This window comes from Chinchilla lanigera, unplaced genomic scaffold, assembly GCF_000276665.1.
Source record: "Chinchilla lanigera isolate Chin_1 unplaced genomic scaffold, ChiLan1.0 scaffold00187, whole genome shotgun sequence".
NCBI classification, from domain to species: Eukaryota; Metazoa; Chordata; class Mammalia; order Rodentia; family Chinchillidae; genus Chinchilla; species Chinchilla lanigera.
In genome coordinates, this window is record NW_004955588.1 from 664,417 (window position 1) to 679,374 (window position 14,958).

At 45.5% G+C, this 14,958-nt stretch overlaps 1 protein-coding gene across 4 annotated transcripts in view; it reads right to left on the reverse strand.

Annotated features, from left to right (window-relative positions):
• The window catches only part of Pi4kb (phosphatidylinositol 4-kinase, catalytic, beta), a 31,195-nt gene extending 16,237 nt beyond the window's left edge, over positions 1 to 14,958 (reverse strand). Inside the window, exons 1-4 of one of the 4 annotated variants that reach the window (XM_005414515.1) lie at positions 14,593 to 14,683; positions 12,183 to 12,348; positions 5,252 to 6,188; positions 460 to 504 (exon numbers count right to left, since the gene is read on the reverse strand). In XM_005414515.1, coding sequence (XP_005414572.1) covers positions 460 to 504; positions 5,252 to 6,160 — 954 coding nt within the window. In that variant the 5' untranslated portion in view covers positions 6,161 to 6,188; positions 12,183 to 12,348; positions 14,593 to 14,683. Of the gene's footprint in view, positions 1 to 459; positions 505 to 5,251; positions 6,189 to 12,182; positions 12,349 to 14,592 lie in introns of all 4 variants that reach the window. The other 3 variants (XM_013509921.1, XM_013509922.1, XM_005414516.1) reach the window with 3 other exon arrangements.

Sequence of the window (14,958 nt, forward strand, 5' to 3'; positions counted from 1 at the left end):
GCTCACCCTGCACAGGGCCTTGCATTTAGAAGACTCAATACATATTTGATGGTCTGATGGCAAAAGCCACAGGGAAAGGGCTCTGGGTGGGAGAAACGGGATCCTGGGGGTTTCTGCCAAGCAGTTCTTGGCTCTAATCCAGGAGTAAATTCTACCTCTCTCCCAGCTGTTTCCTCCGGAGCCCCAGGAGCTGGGAGCTGGGAAGCGTGGTACCCCAGCTGTCTCTGAGAGATCAACTAAGCTCATCTGAGCCTGGGCTCAGGGCCCTGGCAGCAAAGGTCAGGGGGGATCCTCCAGGTCTGGGTGCTCTGGGAGACCTGAAAGGGAGGAAGTGACTCCCAGGAATTAAAGGGGCCTTTGAACTCCAGTCTTGGCCTGAGTGCTCAGAAGACCTGGGACGGAGAGGAAATGCGGCCATGGGGGGAGCCTGCCACCCAGTCCCAGCCTGGCCCCACTTACGGAACTGAATGAATTATCAATACTCTCGGTGCTGGAGGAGAGCTCCTGGGAAAGGGCCAGAGGGTGAGGGGAGGAAGAGGGGGCAGGGAGGGAAAGGAGAGAGACAAAGGCAAAGAATTTAGCTTCACCTTGGATCAAAACTGCTTCTGTGCAGCTCTATCTGTGTGCTTAATGAAAGAAAGACAACCCAGAAACACACCTGCCCAGATTCTAGACACTTGCAGGCGATGCTGGAGGCCAGCCTAGACCTTGAGGTCAGAAGGGCCAAAGAAACAAGGAAGTCTTTCTCTGGCTTTCCTCCTGACTGGACAATCTTCCTGAAGTAATCTTCCTTTTAAGATAAAACCTAAAGCTGGGTTCCTTGGGGCAGTTAACTGTGCTGCCAAGTTTCCTTGTTCTTTCTCTTCACCTCTTATATGGTATCAACCAACCTCTTCTCTGTGAGGACCACCAGAGACTGGATTTAATAAGCTACATAGCCCCCATACTGAAAGCGCCATGTTCCTCCAGTTTGTTAGAAATCCTAGGCAGTAAAGGGAGCCAAACTTTCAGTGCCAAGCCCCTATTCCCCCTCTAATAAGCCTTATTATCGCCCTGGGAAAAGTAATCCCAACCTTGAACTTGTGTGACAAAGGGCACCCCAGACCCATGACTTGAAACTTGCAGGGTGGATGCTGGTGGATGTAAGGATACATCAATTAAGCATTTATCAAACCTCAGGCTTCCTAGCAGGCTATTTCACATGACACTCAATATACTTTTTTTTTTTTTTTTAGTTAAATTGGGAAGTTAGGGTCTAGCAAAATCCATCTGAGAAGCTGACTACCCAGGGCAGCAGCTATCCTAGTCCTACCCAGGGGAATAATCTTAACCATATCCCATTCTTGTGTCATAGTGGGGTCCATGAACAAAACAGGGCAGTTCTGTGGCAATGCTCATGCACAAGAATACCCTGGATCTTTCCAACAAGGTCTACCAGGGCAGGGAAGCAGGGACAGCACGTGTACAAATACGCAAGAGGAGAGGGGCCTGGACTTCAAAAGGAAAAGTCCTTTAGATATCAGGGCAGGAAGGCAGTGGGCACTGAGCTTCTACTCCACAATGGGTATTTCAAGCATTGGCTCAATTCACTCACTTAATTCATGGTTTAAATACAATTTTAGCTGGAGGTCCTATAGTCAAGTCTTTTCTTGAACAATCTGGGCAGAAGAGCACATGGAAGGCAAAGCCACACTTGGAGTCATTCCCGTGTCACAGCTCTTTTACTTCGGATAGAGTTGGGAGGGCGAACTAGGCAGCAAGGATGCCAGAGTCTCAGTAGTTCAGTTTCTACCCATGAGCTGGCTCGGGTGGAATGGTAGGTGAGACACTAGCTCCATGGGCAGTGCTCCAGCTGATTCTCTCAGACAGGTCCCTGTGGATACACTAACAGCCTTGGGAGGTATAGCATGGCCTGCAACCCTCCTACTCCCTGGGCTTGAGTCACTTGGACTGAGTCAGCCACAGGGAGTAAACCTGAGGCCAAGAAGATGACATCATACCCTATCAGGCTGGAAGGCCCACAGGGCTTCCAGTGTGACATGGAACAGATTTCTCTGTACAAAGGTTGCGGTCCTGAAAACAAAGCTGATCTACTCGGATAGGGGTGGTACCACAATCACTCTGTTCATTGCATCTCTCACTCTATGCCAAAACACTTATCATTTGGTTATAAATGGGAAAGAAAACTGCCTGAGTGGTGCTTCCTGAGGAGGCTAATAACTGCTTTGGAGAAAAGGGGTTTGTGAAAGTGAGAAAAGTGAGAGATGGGAAAAATCAGTACTACACAGCTCTTTGATGTGGAGGTGTGTAAAGATTCCTCAAGGAAAGCAAGTGGAAACTTACATGAGATTTTGGTAAAGAAACGCTCTTCAGGGAAACCCCAGGCAGGAAGCAAACTGCAGCAATCCTTGGACCTCTGCTCTAAGGTCCCACCTCACTCTCTGAAGTTCCTCTACTGTAGTTAGATTATTGTTTTTTTTTTTTTTTTGGTTTTTCTCCGGTACCGGGAACCGAACTCACGACCTTGCGCTTGCCAGGCAGGCGCTTTGCCGCTGAGCTAAATCCCCAGCCCCTACTGTAGTTAGATTAAACAACAGAACTCATAGGAAAGGAGCAGAGTGTCAGTACCCACCTAGAAATTCTCCTTCTAGAATGTATCTGCTCAGGCCTTAGAAAATTCTGTTTTTTACTTGAGTAAGGTGTGTATTTCCTGCTTATGGGCAGGAAACACCTTTTCAAGAGAATCATGAACTAACTGGTTCCCTAGATACTGGGGATTTCATATCACCCTATCAGTTCCTAGAGAAAAGAACAGCATTTGTCCGCCATCCTTTGTGACTTTAGAGCAGGACTTTGCATACTGTACAAGGTCAGTAACTAGTTGTTGAGTGAATGAATGTTGCATGGCAGGAGAGGAAGAAGAACCAATTCCCTTGGTACCGGGGACAAAGGTCTTGCCAGACATATACATCTTCAAAATGCCAAGAAGGTTTTGAGAGAACCCTATGCTGAAGATGTCAATGCTTAGAAACTGAGTGATACTGATATTTATGTTCTCTCTTTCTTGTTCACATATCCTGAGGAGCCATAGTGGATTCAGGTGTCTCATTCTGCCTGCATCAGATAACCCAGGAGGGCCTGGGGATGTGGTATACCTTTTCTTTCCTGGATCTAGTGACTCAAGGTAAGTAGCCAGGTTGGGAAGAACGGCAGCTGGTGAACTCACCCTAGAGACTTAGTCATTCACTGAATACCACCTTTTAGAGGTATCTAGTGTCCTGGAGCAGAACACCCGAAGGAAGAGGGGCCCAGGACCAGTACAGGGCAAGAGAAGCCCTACGTCTTCTGCTTTTCTGGTCTACAAAATGCATACAGATGAGAGACAAGCCTGACAACAGGCACTAAGGAATTCACTTCTGGCTGCTCACAATCATACTATCGCCGATTTGACTTCAAGATGAAGCAGCTCTTCATGACCTCAGTTCCACCAGAATTTGGAAGGTTCTTCTTCTTCTGCAACAGCCTGCCTTCATAGACTCTGGGATCTGTTGCCAAACTCAAACAGAAATGAAAATGGTCTATCCTGATGCTGAGAACAGCTTGGGCTTTGTGCATGGAGGTGGAAGTGTAGATGGTCACAGCATGGGCTGTTCTTCCCCAGGGCTTCTGACAGCTGGGACCTGGGGAAGCAGATGCTGAGAAACAACTAAATCATTCAGCTGAATGATTTCGGGTGGCTGTTATGGGCTTTCATCTGACATTCCCCAGTACCAAGAGACCTTGGGCAAGTAATTGAACTGGTCTAAACCTCACTTTCCTCTCTAGTAAAATGTCTTATGGTTGTGGTGAGAATTAAACGGTATGATGCTTGCAACATAAATGCTCAGTAAACATTAGCACTTGTAGCTTTACCTTTTTTTTTGGTCTTTTTTGAGACAGGATCTCATTATGCAGTTCAGGCTGGTCTTGAACTCACTTTGTAGCCCAGGATGGCCTCAAACTCACAACTATCCTCCTGCCTCAGCCTTCTGAGTGCTGGGATTATAGGAATGTGCCACCATGCCTGGTACCATTATTAAATTATCATAGTAAAATAACACATTTCCAGAGAGAGCAGGATGTCTAGTTTTCTCTCTCCTGCTTTTTCCCTTCCCAAGTCACTCTGACTTGCCTGTACTTGAAAGAAGTCCCATTGTATCAAAATGTGGGTGGGTTATGCCCCACAGAGACAGAAGCCAGGACCATGGCTATGCACATTTTCCAACAGTGCAAATTCCTCATCATTTTCTCCCTTCTTTTTTAGGCTAGGCTGGCAGCCAGGACAAAAGCCTGCCCAATGGCAAATCACAGAGGACTGGAGCACCATTGTCTGACTGGGATAGCAGGTCACCGAACTTGGTTGTCCACTGTGTAACTTTCTCTGCTATCTGCTCAGATGTGGAGCAGAGGGTGGCTGTGTACTGCTGAGTACTCATCCCCTCTCTGCTCTGGATCCTATGCTGGCTACCCCCAACTGCTACTGAGGCTTCGTTTTTTCCCAGTTTTAGGTCCTCGAATAGGTACTAAATTTACTCTACCAAAACTGCTTCTCTCTTCCCTTTGTGTCTCTCCCAAATGATATGGGAAAGGCACCATCAGCAAGGCATTCTTCCCCACAAGGACAGGCAGGCAGGAGAACATTCTGCAGATGCCTCAGTGACAGGGAATGACCCTTACCCTGAATCGACCAAAAGCATGACCTTTAGGGGAGAGGAAGAGGGGTTATGAGGAGTGGCTAGAATGGAGCTCATGTTCTATTTAACAGCATTCCTCCCCCTTCAGCACACACCAAGTCCAGGGCCCTGTTCCCTTCCCTAGGGCTGCTGCTCTGAGAGACTCAGGTAGTGATTCCACGTCTCAAGCCAGAGTGGAGAGGGTCTCAGGCACAGTTCTCAGTAAGAAGGTACTATAGTTAATGGAATAGCAGTGCAGCTTAGTAAAACAACTCTCCACAGGAGTATCAGCCTTGCCATCAGCTATATGACTCAAGGCAAGACACTTTATCTCACTGGGTCTCTGAGTTCTTCCTCTGTAAAATGAGGCAGTTAGAAGACATGAATTTTAAGGTCTTTTTCCATTCTAACATTCCATGCTTTTATCAGTGAAATGAAACAGAGGGAAGGACAGAAAGGACACAGTAAACCCGTATGAGACAGCCTGACTCCATGCAGCCCTCTGCCACCTTGCTTTTCTGTCCCTCCCCAAATTTTACCTCATCCTCATTCTCCACTTTAGGGTTGCTGGCTGTCCTTTTCAGGTTGCTGCTGAGACTTATACTGGCGGTGGCATCTGACTTAGAGCGCTGGTGAGTCCTTTTGGAAGGAGACAGCCCTGTGTCCGGGGCTGGGCTCAGGGAAGGCAACTCCCTCTTTCGGTGAGCTGGCTTTAGCTCATCCGAGAGGATCAGCTTCCGTAACTTGGTCCCACGGGAGTGTCGCTGAGTGGAAATGTGCATGTCTGAAGAGTAGGCCCCGAGCAACAGGGCACACTGGAGGGAAAAGTTAATGCTCTGGCGGCAGCGGTGGACAATGTAGGGCTTAATGGCATCACCCACATCCTCATCCATGTGGATGTACATGTTAAGCAACTGGGGAAGATAGAAGTCCACATCCTCGTTGCGAAAGTAGAACAGCCGGTTGCCAATGTAGGCTTGTACTCCAGGTTCCTTGGAGTTATACAAGTATGAAATGGCCATAGAGATGTCAAATAGTTTTGATTCAAATAGCCTCAGTAGCCACGACTGTTTGGCTGAGTTGTTCTGCCGCCGCCTTCTTGTTCCTTTGGCTGTGCCTGAGGCCACAGTGACCCCCATCTCATCTTCCTCCTCCCTGATCTGGGCAGGTGGATCATCCAGGCAACGGATCTCACTGTCCACACTATCCCCATTGACCAATTCGAGCTGAGTGCCTCTGCTGGAGATGGCCACACCTCCATGCAAAAGCTTGACTTTCTCCAGCACTTCCTGGCAGGCCTTCTGGGCCACCTCAGGGTCAATCACTGATAGTTCTCCGGCCCCCTCGGTGATGACACTTAGCAAGGAGCCCCCATTATTCCCTGGTGGGCTAGGAGCAGATTCGGAAGTTGGCTTCAGGGGGGCAGGCTCCACTACTGTGTCTCCCATGGCTACAGCCAGACTTTGAGCTTCCAAACTATAGGAAGGAAGGAAGAAGAAAGGAACAGAAAGGGAGACACATACACACAGTGGTTAGTGGTGCCATCCTCAGGTCTTCCCTTTGCCACAAAACATTCCTATGCACCTTCTCTTTCTGTTTTCCTCCAAGTCTTCCAAGTCAGATGAAAAGTCATCTCCCAGGAAGCTTTCCCTCACTACCTCCACTTCTGATCATGACATTACTCTGCATTCCTGCTGCACTTAAGTGACTCAGCTTAGCTTGTTTGTGAAATGTAGCTTTTTAAGTATTGCATTTATACAGGCTTACAAATGTCTCAGGTAAAATGGGGAGCAATTTGGATCTTATTCCCTTGTCCTGAATTCTATCCTTCTTTTCTTTCTGTCTCCCTTCAACTGCCTGGCATAATGTTTTCTTTTCCCCTTTAAATTGTATTTCTTTACTCATGTAACACTTTACACACAGGTCCTATTCACCTCACCTTTATTAAAATCTTGATGTATTTTTCTATTTATAAATACTTTCTTACCTTCCCTTTTAGACTCAAAGCTGCTGGGGGACAAGAGCCAGCAAATATTATGCCAGGCTTTGCTTAGAAGAAAACAGCTCTAAAACAACAATCATCAACTCTACTGAAACTGCCATTTCTCCGGTTGGCTGGCTTCATGACTTCACACCCTTTTCTCCAGTGTGGTGGCAGCTGGAGTACAGTGGAAAGAACCCTGGACTTGGAGGCAAATAGGCTGGGGCTCAAAATCCTTACTCTGTCTTTATGAGGTGTGCCAACTTATGCAAGCCAGGTATCTTCCAAGTTGCAAACTGGGAAAAAAGTACTTCTCGTTGTTGTGTAGAAGAAATCAATACATGTATGTGAAAGGATCTAGCACAGTCCCTGGTACACAGTAGTACTCAATAAATGCTAGCTGAATCCTAACCACCTGAAAGGTTAGTAAATGTGTGTGTATGCATGTAGGTGCTTGCAAATACCTATAGTATTTTGCAAGAGTAGAACATCGGAGTTACATTAGTTGCTTGAGACTCTTCTAAAACATTCAATAATAGCCTTCTCCTACTTGAAATCTGTTTCGCAGTATCATAGTGTACACACATTCAAAAGCTGGAGGGACTATAAGAAGGCAAAAGGAAATCAGCCTGAGACTCATGAGTCCATAGTTTTTAAAGAACAGGGGAGAAGAGACATACTAAGAACTCTCTGGAGGGAAAGTCAGCTAAAGAATACTGCTGACAAAAGCCACCATTTTTGTCAGGCAAAATGTAGCACACATCTGTAATCCTAGTTACTCAGAAGGTTGAGTCAGGAGAATCATAAGTTCAAGGTTAGGCTGGGCCACTTAGTGAAATCCTATCTTAAAATAAAATAAAAATAGGGCTGGAGATGTAGCTCAGTGCACAGTACTTGTCTAGCATGTGTGTTTGATTCCCAGTACCCCCTATATCCTATCCCCCACAAATAAACAAAAAGCCATCCTCTAAGAGCAATTCTTCAGAGCCTTACCAAATCCAGATCAAGAGAATCAATGCAAAATAGGAAGAAATTTTGTCAGAATAACCTGGCTCCAGAATCTGGCATTAGCCAAATGGGTTTAAGAGGACTCTTCCCCAAAATGCAAATAGATTGAACCTAAGACACTTTTTTTGTTTTTGTTTTTGTTTTGAGACAGGGTCTTATTCCTATCACCCTTCCAGTGCCTCTTATTGTACCTCTGAAATGTTAAGCATTAAGATTACTTTCATCTGCCCAATATCATATAGTGCAGCTCTCTGCTTCTGAGCAGTTACCACTAAAGTTCTGCAAAAAGACAGATGGGAACTCTTGTTTTCAGAGATCAACAGAAAAAAGGGCTACTTTATTTTTTTTAATTTTTTTTTTTTTAATTTTTTTGTCTTTTTGAGACAGGGTCTCACTATGCAGTTAGGCTGGCCTTGACCTCACTTTGTAGCCCAGGCTGGTCTAGAACTCACAATGACCCTCCTGCCTCAGCCTCCCGAGTGCTAGGATTATAGGCGTGCACCACCATGCCCAGCTAAAAGGGCTACTTTAGTTCATCTTTCTCAAAATCTGTCAAGCAAGAAGTTCATTCCTGAATTTAATTTTCTTGATACAGTTTGAGCTTGGTATGGGTAAAAAGATGACAACTCTTTCACTATGTTCTCTCCTAAAACTAGGCAGGGCCTCTGGAGCAGTAGAACCAGCATGGTTGCCTACGTGGATCTGTCTCTACTCGCAGCTATGGGTTGCACAGGAATAATAAGAAGGAAGTGTTAATTATTCCTTGCCACACCTTTGTAGGGCTCTCTTACCAGAAGGTCATGTTAATTCAACTAGAACCTCTGCCTTTTAGGTCTGCTTAGTGAGATTCACAAGGTAGCCTCAGTAACCCTATATAATCAACTCTTTCTCAACATCTCTATGCTTGGCACATCTTTCCCTTTTTATCTATTCAAGAGACTTCAAAGTTACCAAAGCCCCTTAAAAGTCCACTTTGAAAAATATTAAAGGGGCTTAGGAGTTGAGCTTAGCGGCAGAACACTTGTCTAACATGTATAAGACCTTGAGTTCCAAAACAAAATAAAACAACCCAAACCAACCAGCCCAACACCCTAAACTTTCAAGGGAAGTGAAGTTCAGACATTCTCCCACACACAGTGCCTCAGACCTCACTAAGATATTCAGCAGATTCCTAATCAACACTGGGATTATTACTGGCACCAGGAAGGAGGTAAGACTATGAGAATATCATTATTTCTTTTTATTTTTTATTTTTTAATTATTTCTTTTATCCCCTAAGCAAAAGAAGAACAACTCCAGGATTTGGATAGGAATCCCACACTACAATATTCAAAGGACTTCCCTGGTGAACAGACTCCCCTATCAGCATCTTTTTCTCCCCAGGGAACCAGACAAAATTAAGTGGTACAGGAAGATAGGTGTGGTGGCATACAACTGTAATCCCAGCACTATGGGAGGCAGGATTGCAAGTCTGGGCAATTTAGTGATTTAGCAAGACCTTGTATCAAAACAGAATTATAAAAGAGTGAGAGATGTAGCTACCCTGAATGTTCTGGGTTTAATTCCCAGTATGGAAAAACAGAAAAACAAACAAACAAACAAACAAAAAAACAACAAAACAAAGATAGGATCCAGGCATGGTGGTACATATCTGTAATCCCAGCACTTGGGAGGCTGAGGCAGGAAAAATCACAAATTCAAATCCCACCTATGCAATTTAGCAAGACTATCTCAAAAACCAGAAAGGCCTGGGGAATGTAGCTCAGTATGTAAGCCCAGGTTTCAATGTCAAATGGTAGTGGTGGGGTACACGCAGGTTGTGGCAGTGCATGCCTGTAATCCCAGGACTTTCAGAAGGTGAGGCAGAATGATCCCAAATTTAAACACAGCCTGGTCTATTTAGTGACTTGGAAAGATCATGCTTTAAAAAGGCGGGGGACTTGGGTTGTAGTTTAGTACAGGAGGTCCTGAGTTCAATCCCTAAAGAAAAAAAAAAAAGAGGTGCAGGAATACCAGACTTCTCTTCTGTGTAAAGCAACTGAAACAAAGAAAACAAAACCACTAAACTAGAGCTAGGCCTCTCTACTGGCCTGTTTTTGAAGAAGTCATGGGAAGAAGGAATGTTGGAAGAATTAGGTTATTATGATAATTTCGACTACAGAAATAGAAAAGAGATTCTCCAAATTCTAAACCCACATATGGCCTTCAGAATCAATTAATTCATTTCCAAATGCAAAGAATACATACCTTTAATGGCTAACTATTCTAAGGAAAGTGAAATAACTAGAAGGAAAATAAAAGAACAAATCCTGTATTCATGGCCTTTCCCCTGATAAGTCAGAATAAGAAAAATGTGAGAAGAAAGTCCAAATTTTTAATTTAAAGTGACTCCTCACTCGGGAGGCTGAGGCAAGAGGATTGCTGAGTTTGAGGCCAGCATGGGCTACAAAGCGAGTTCAGGGACATCGTGAACTACACAGTGGGACCCTGTCTCAAAAATTTTTTAAAAAAGTGATTCCTACAGCTCTTAAAAGCAAACAGGTAAAGTTCTACATGTCACACTGGGAGCCTAAACTCACCTTCCAGACAGACTGGAGGGAAAAGGAAGCGGTCTGTGCCCATCCTTGAAGCTGGCTCTTAGGAAAGTAGGGTGGGTATAGGGCCAGTGCAGACAGCTCACTGGGCTCTACAGCTCCCATCTGGGGAAAGCAGGGACTTAAGACTAAGCATCAGGGGTTATTACAGGTCAGGTCAGGGCGGAACAGTGGGTGTGGAGGGTAGAAAGGGTGTACATGCGTGTGTTTTGTGGGACTGAGCAGTTAAGTATACGTCTGCAGAGCATTCTGGAGGGAGAGGATGCTCCCACTTAACTCTGCTTCCTGCTCCTCATCACCTCAAAAGATTCTAGATCAACAACCTCCCACTGGCTTCCACTAAAGGACAGGACAGGATGGTGAAGAGCCTCAAATCAATTCCCTAACCCAGTTAGTCATCATTCCCCTCTTTAAATCTCTTTCCATGAACTGGATAAATACGGATAGCCTCAGACCAATTCTGATGTTTTTATATATTCCTGCATTTTCACAGACTGGCCTTTAAGAGATCATCTGAGTTGGGCCTGTTGGTGGAAACCCATAATCCCAGCTACTGGGCAGGCTGTGGTAGAAGAATCACAAGTTCAAGGCCAGCCCAGGCAACTTAATTTAAAAACAAAACAAAACAAAATAAAGGGTTAGGGATACAGCTCAGGGCTCCACGGGTTCAATTCTTAGACACGCACACACATCATCTGTCTTAGTGCTCTGCTTCTAAATCAAGCAGACGACAGCTTTCTTCTTTCTCTTAAAGGATCCTCCCCCCTACTTCCCACCATGTATTGGGTTGCTCACCACAGTAACAGCCCCAACCCTTTCAAAAATTTTATTTCTTCCCCCAAAAAAGATTAACAAAAAGTTTTATTTCTTCTTATTGTATTTTATTCTGTTAGTTGGCTTTTCGTTAGACCGTCTCCCTATGTAGGCCAGGCTAGCCCCAAAACTTCAATGCTCCTGCCTCAGTCTCCCAAGTTGCTGGGATTTCCGGTATGTGTCACCAGGCCCAGTTTAAAGGAGCCTTTGAGATGAATCATGAGAAGTGCAAAAAGGGTAGGGAGCCAGTATCTTCATCCTACAAAGTGGGTATTAAAGTTACACAAGTGTCAAGCAGAAGAAATAAAAGTGATATAACTACATAAATAGAGATATAAACCTTCTTTTACAACAACAAATGAGTCGAGAAATAGAGGCACAAGCATTTTATCTAAAGGTATGGTGGTGATAAGCTTCAGAATTAAAACACCAAGATAACTAAAAGGTTAACTCTGAGGGAGAAGGAGTAGGGATGAAAGGAAAGAGACTACAGTATAGTTTTCATCAGGAACTCTTTTAGTACCAGTGGATTTGTTATCAAGTATATGCATTCCTTTAACAATAACTCAAAAACAAAAACCAAAACAATACAACCCAGGCCACTCTTCAAAAGTGACTCTGTACTGCTCTCAGCTGCCTGTTCTGCCATTGAGAAGTTTCTCCTTATGCCTTAAGGTCTAACTCAATCATTCTTTAAGAAGGTCTCAACTCATCTTTCCTCTCTGACCTCAACAGTAAAGGTAGAGAATAAACACTCCATTTTCCTTGTAGAAATTCAGGGCTGAGTAGTTAAGCAGTCTCAAGCCCCACCAGGAACTAGGTAAATGCTTACTTAAGGCCCCAGACAGTGGTGGCATCAGGGGAAAGGGCATTCCCAAGCTACAATGGGGGGTGTGGCATAGGGGGAGGTAGTGGTCTCAAATTAGTTAAGTCAATATTGAATCTGGCTGAGAATTCTTTATGCAGGCCATAGAGCTGGTATAAGCAGATTCCATCTAGCTAGACAGCCCAAGCCAGCTCTCAGAGCCCCTGATGAAATAGAGAGATGGCGAAGAAAGCAACCTGTACGCTCACCTTTCTTTGAACCGTTCCTGTCTTGTTGCAGGTAAGTCCTAAATGCACTTGGAGTAGGTCCTCTCTTGAAAGGATCTTCTTAAACCTCTTCTCCAAAATATAAAAATCTCCATTTGTTCCTTTGGATGGTGTTTAGCAAATATGTTTTCATGCAGTGTGGATCCAGCTGAGGGAAGCAGGGAAATTAGGGGAAATATGATTTCTGGTCAATAGTGCTTCCAAGGAGTAAAGCTTCTCCTATAAAGGGGATTATGAACAGGCCGTACTCTGGTTATGTCTGAGGGAGAAAAGGAGAGGGGGGATGAGACAGCATAAATGCTTCCAAGAAGTCTAGAGTCAGAAGATGAATGGAACTTCACATGCCCACTTCACTATCATAGGGCAACAAGAGATAGGGCATTCAACGGGGCAGTTTCCTAAGTCCCAGCTTACTCTAAGTTTTCTTTTCCAGTAAGCTTCTTCAAAGGGCTTTTCCACACTTTCTGCTCACAGTCTGGAGTTATGATTCAAGTACAAAGCAACAGCATAGGGGGTCAGCAATGTAAGGCACTAGGGCAGTGATGATGAACCTTTCAGAGCTTTCAGCGATAACAAACAGCCGGTACAGCATGCATGTCATATTTGCCACCACTGTACTGGGGGAAAGCAGAGATGAAAGAAGCAGGCTAGGAGTTTGTGTTTCAAACTTACACTCATGGTTATAGACTAGGAAGACTGAGATGAGGGCAAATTCTCAGGATGTGCCAGATGTGTGATGCATGGTTATAATCCCAGTATTTGGGAAGCTGAGGGAGGAGGATTGTCGTGAATTTGAGGCCAGCCTGGGCTACACAAGCAAGTTCAAGGCCAGCTTGTACTACATAGCGAGACCCTGTCTCAAAAAAAAGAAAAAATGCTCAGGATGACAAAACTACTATTTATAAATGCCTTTTGTCTGAGAACCTGGAATGTTTTATAAACAAAACACATTTTTTTTAATTGATTTTTCCCTCAATCCATATCCTGCTATTAGCCTATTACTGCATTGATGCCTGAAGAGTGGGTGATTTTTCCAAAAAGATCACTCTAGAGGTTACACGAGGAAGTCATATGCTGAACCCAGGAGTGTGATTCTGAATCTACAAGGTCTTTCCATTGTCTCATGTTCCTTTTCCCAATTACCCCTGACCCCACTGCAGACTGAGGTCTTATGAAATCAACCAAAACTATTCTAGAAGCCATAGTCAGTAAACTGATTCCTCTTGGATCTGGATAAAGGTGGGAAGACACTCTATTCTGTGATCCAGTATACACCAGTCCCAAAATAAATAATCCAAAACAAGATGTCTCACAACCTCATTCAGTTTCCACGCAGGCCTGTTCATCCCTCCTAGTGGCTGCTTCTGAGTAGGCAACAAAACGTAATCTGATAGGGATTTCTTCAAAACTTGCTCCATCCTTCAGGAACACTCTTCTGTCCAGAAAAGCCTGAGACAGCTGAGGCTCCCCCTACTCCCAACACATTTTTCTTAGTTCAAGGTTTAGCTGATCCTGAAATAAGTGATATGTGCAGACAGTGTGACACAGAATACAAAAGGACCACAGGGAAAACAACCAAGTGACACAAGGATCAGCAAAATCTTTGAAACAACAGGCAGGTGTCAAAAGTAGGAAATCTGAAGTGGGAAGGAGTATTCTCAGATCTCTCTCCTACAGGAACAAACCTCCAGAGCGCGAGGGGATTTCAAAGAGGAAAAGCAAAGCTGAAGGACAGCTATAGGAATCATAAAGCACCCCAGAGAAGAAAGATAAGGTCTAAAGTCAAAATGGAATGTAAATGGTACTTTGGGGTTGACAACAAGGGCCTGGGATCCCTTAAGGAAAGGGGAATAGGTAATCCTTGCAAGCCAGGAGCAAGGTAGGTGGATGATGATGAGGTAATGGAATCAGAAGCAACAGAGGAAGGGAGGGATACACTCTTTAGCTCAGGAAAATGAGAACTCTGTGGTGAGGTTGCACAGATCTCGGAGGAGTAGGGCAAAATAGGAAAAGGGATGAAGGTGGAGTCCATAGGAAAGGTCTGGGGCAGAAGTACAGTCGACGAGGAAGGACAAACAAGGATAGGCACTGCAGAAGGGGTCTAACGGAGAAAGGGTTCATGCCTTTAAAAAATAATAATTCGGGACAGAGGCAATAGGGGCGGGGGGGGAATCCCCGGGGGTGGAGGGAGGAGCTAAACAGAAGAGGAAGCCAAAGAGCAGGGAAGACCCCAGGCTTGAGGGGAGCGGGTGGAGAAGGACCCCGGGGTGCAGGTGCCCACCAGGAGGACAGTTCTGTGGTCGAGCCCAGGCGGGGAAGACTATGAGGGACAGGGTGGGAGAGGGAACCCCCCAACTGCGCAAAGGTGACTCACGGCGAAAGAGTCGCTTACCTCCGGGGGGCTCCCGCGGAGGGGTGCAGGCGGTAGGGGTCGGACTGCCGACACCGCCGCCTCAGCAGCAGCGGCCGCTCCCGGGTTCCATTGGCCGCCTGCGCTTCCCTGACAGCGGCCGCGGCGGCTGCACCAGGCCCCGGCTGCGGGGTGCCCGCGGCGCTGCCTGATGGGCCTTCACGCTGCCTGAAGTTGGACCGGGCCGCGTAACCAGCACCAAAAAAAAAGTCCCCAGTAGGTTTCAATGTGTAATTCTTCTGAATCCACGCTTGTCTTCCCGGGATTTGCTTTTCTGCTTCCCCGACGCTCAGGACCCTACCGACCTCAGAGTTATCTAAGGAGTCGGGTGAGCTGCCTGCAACATGC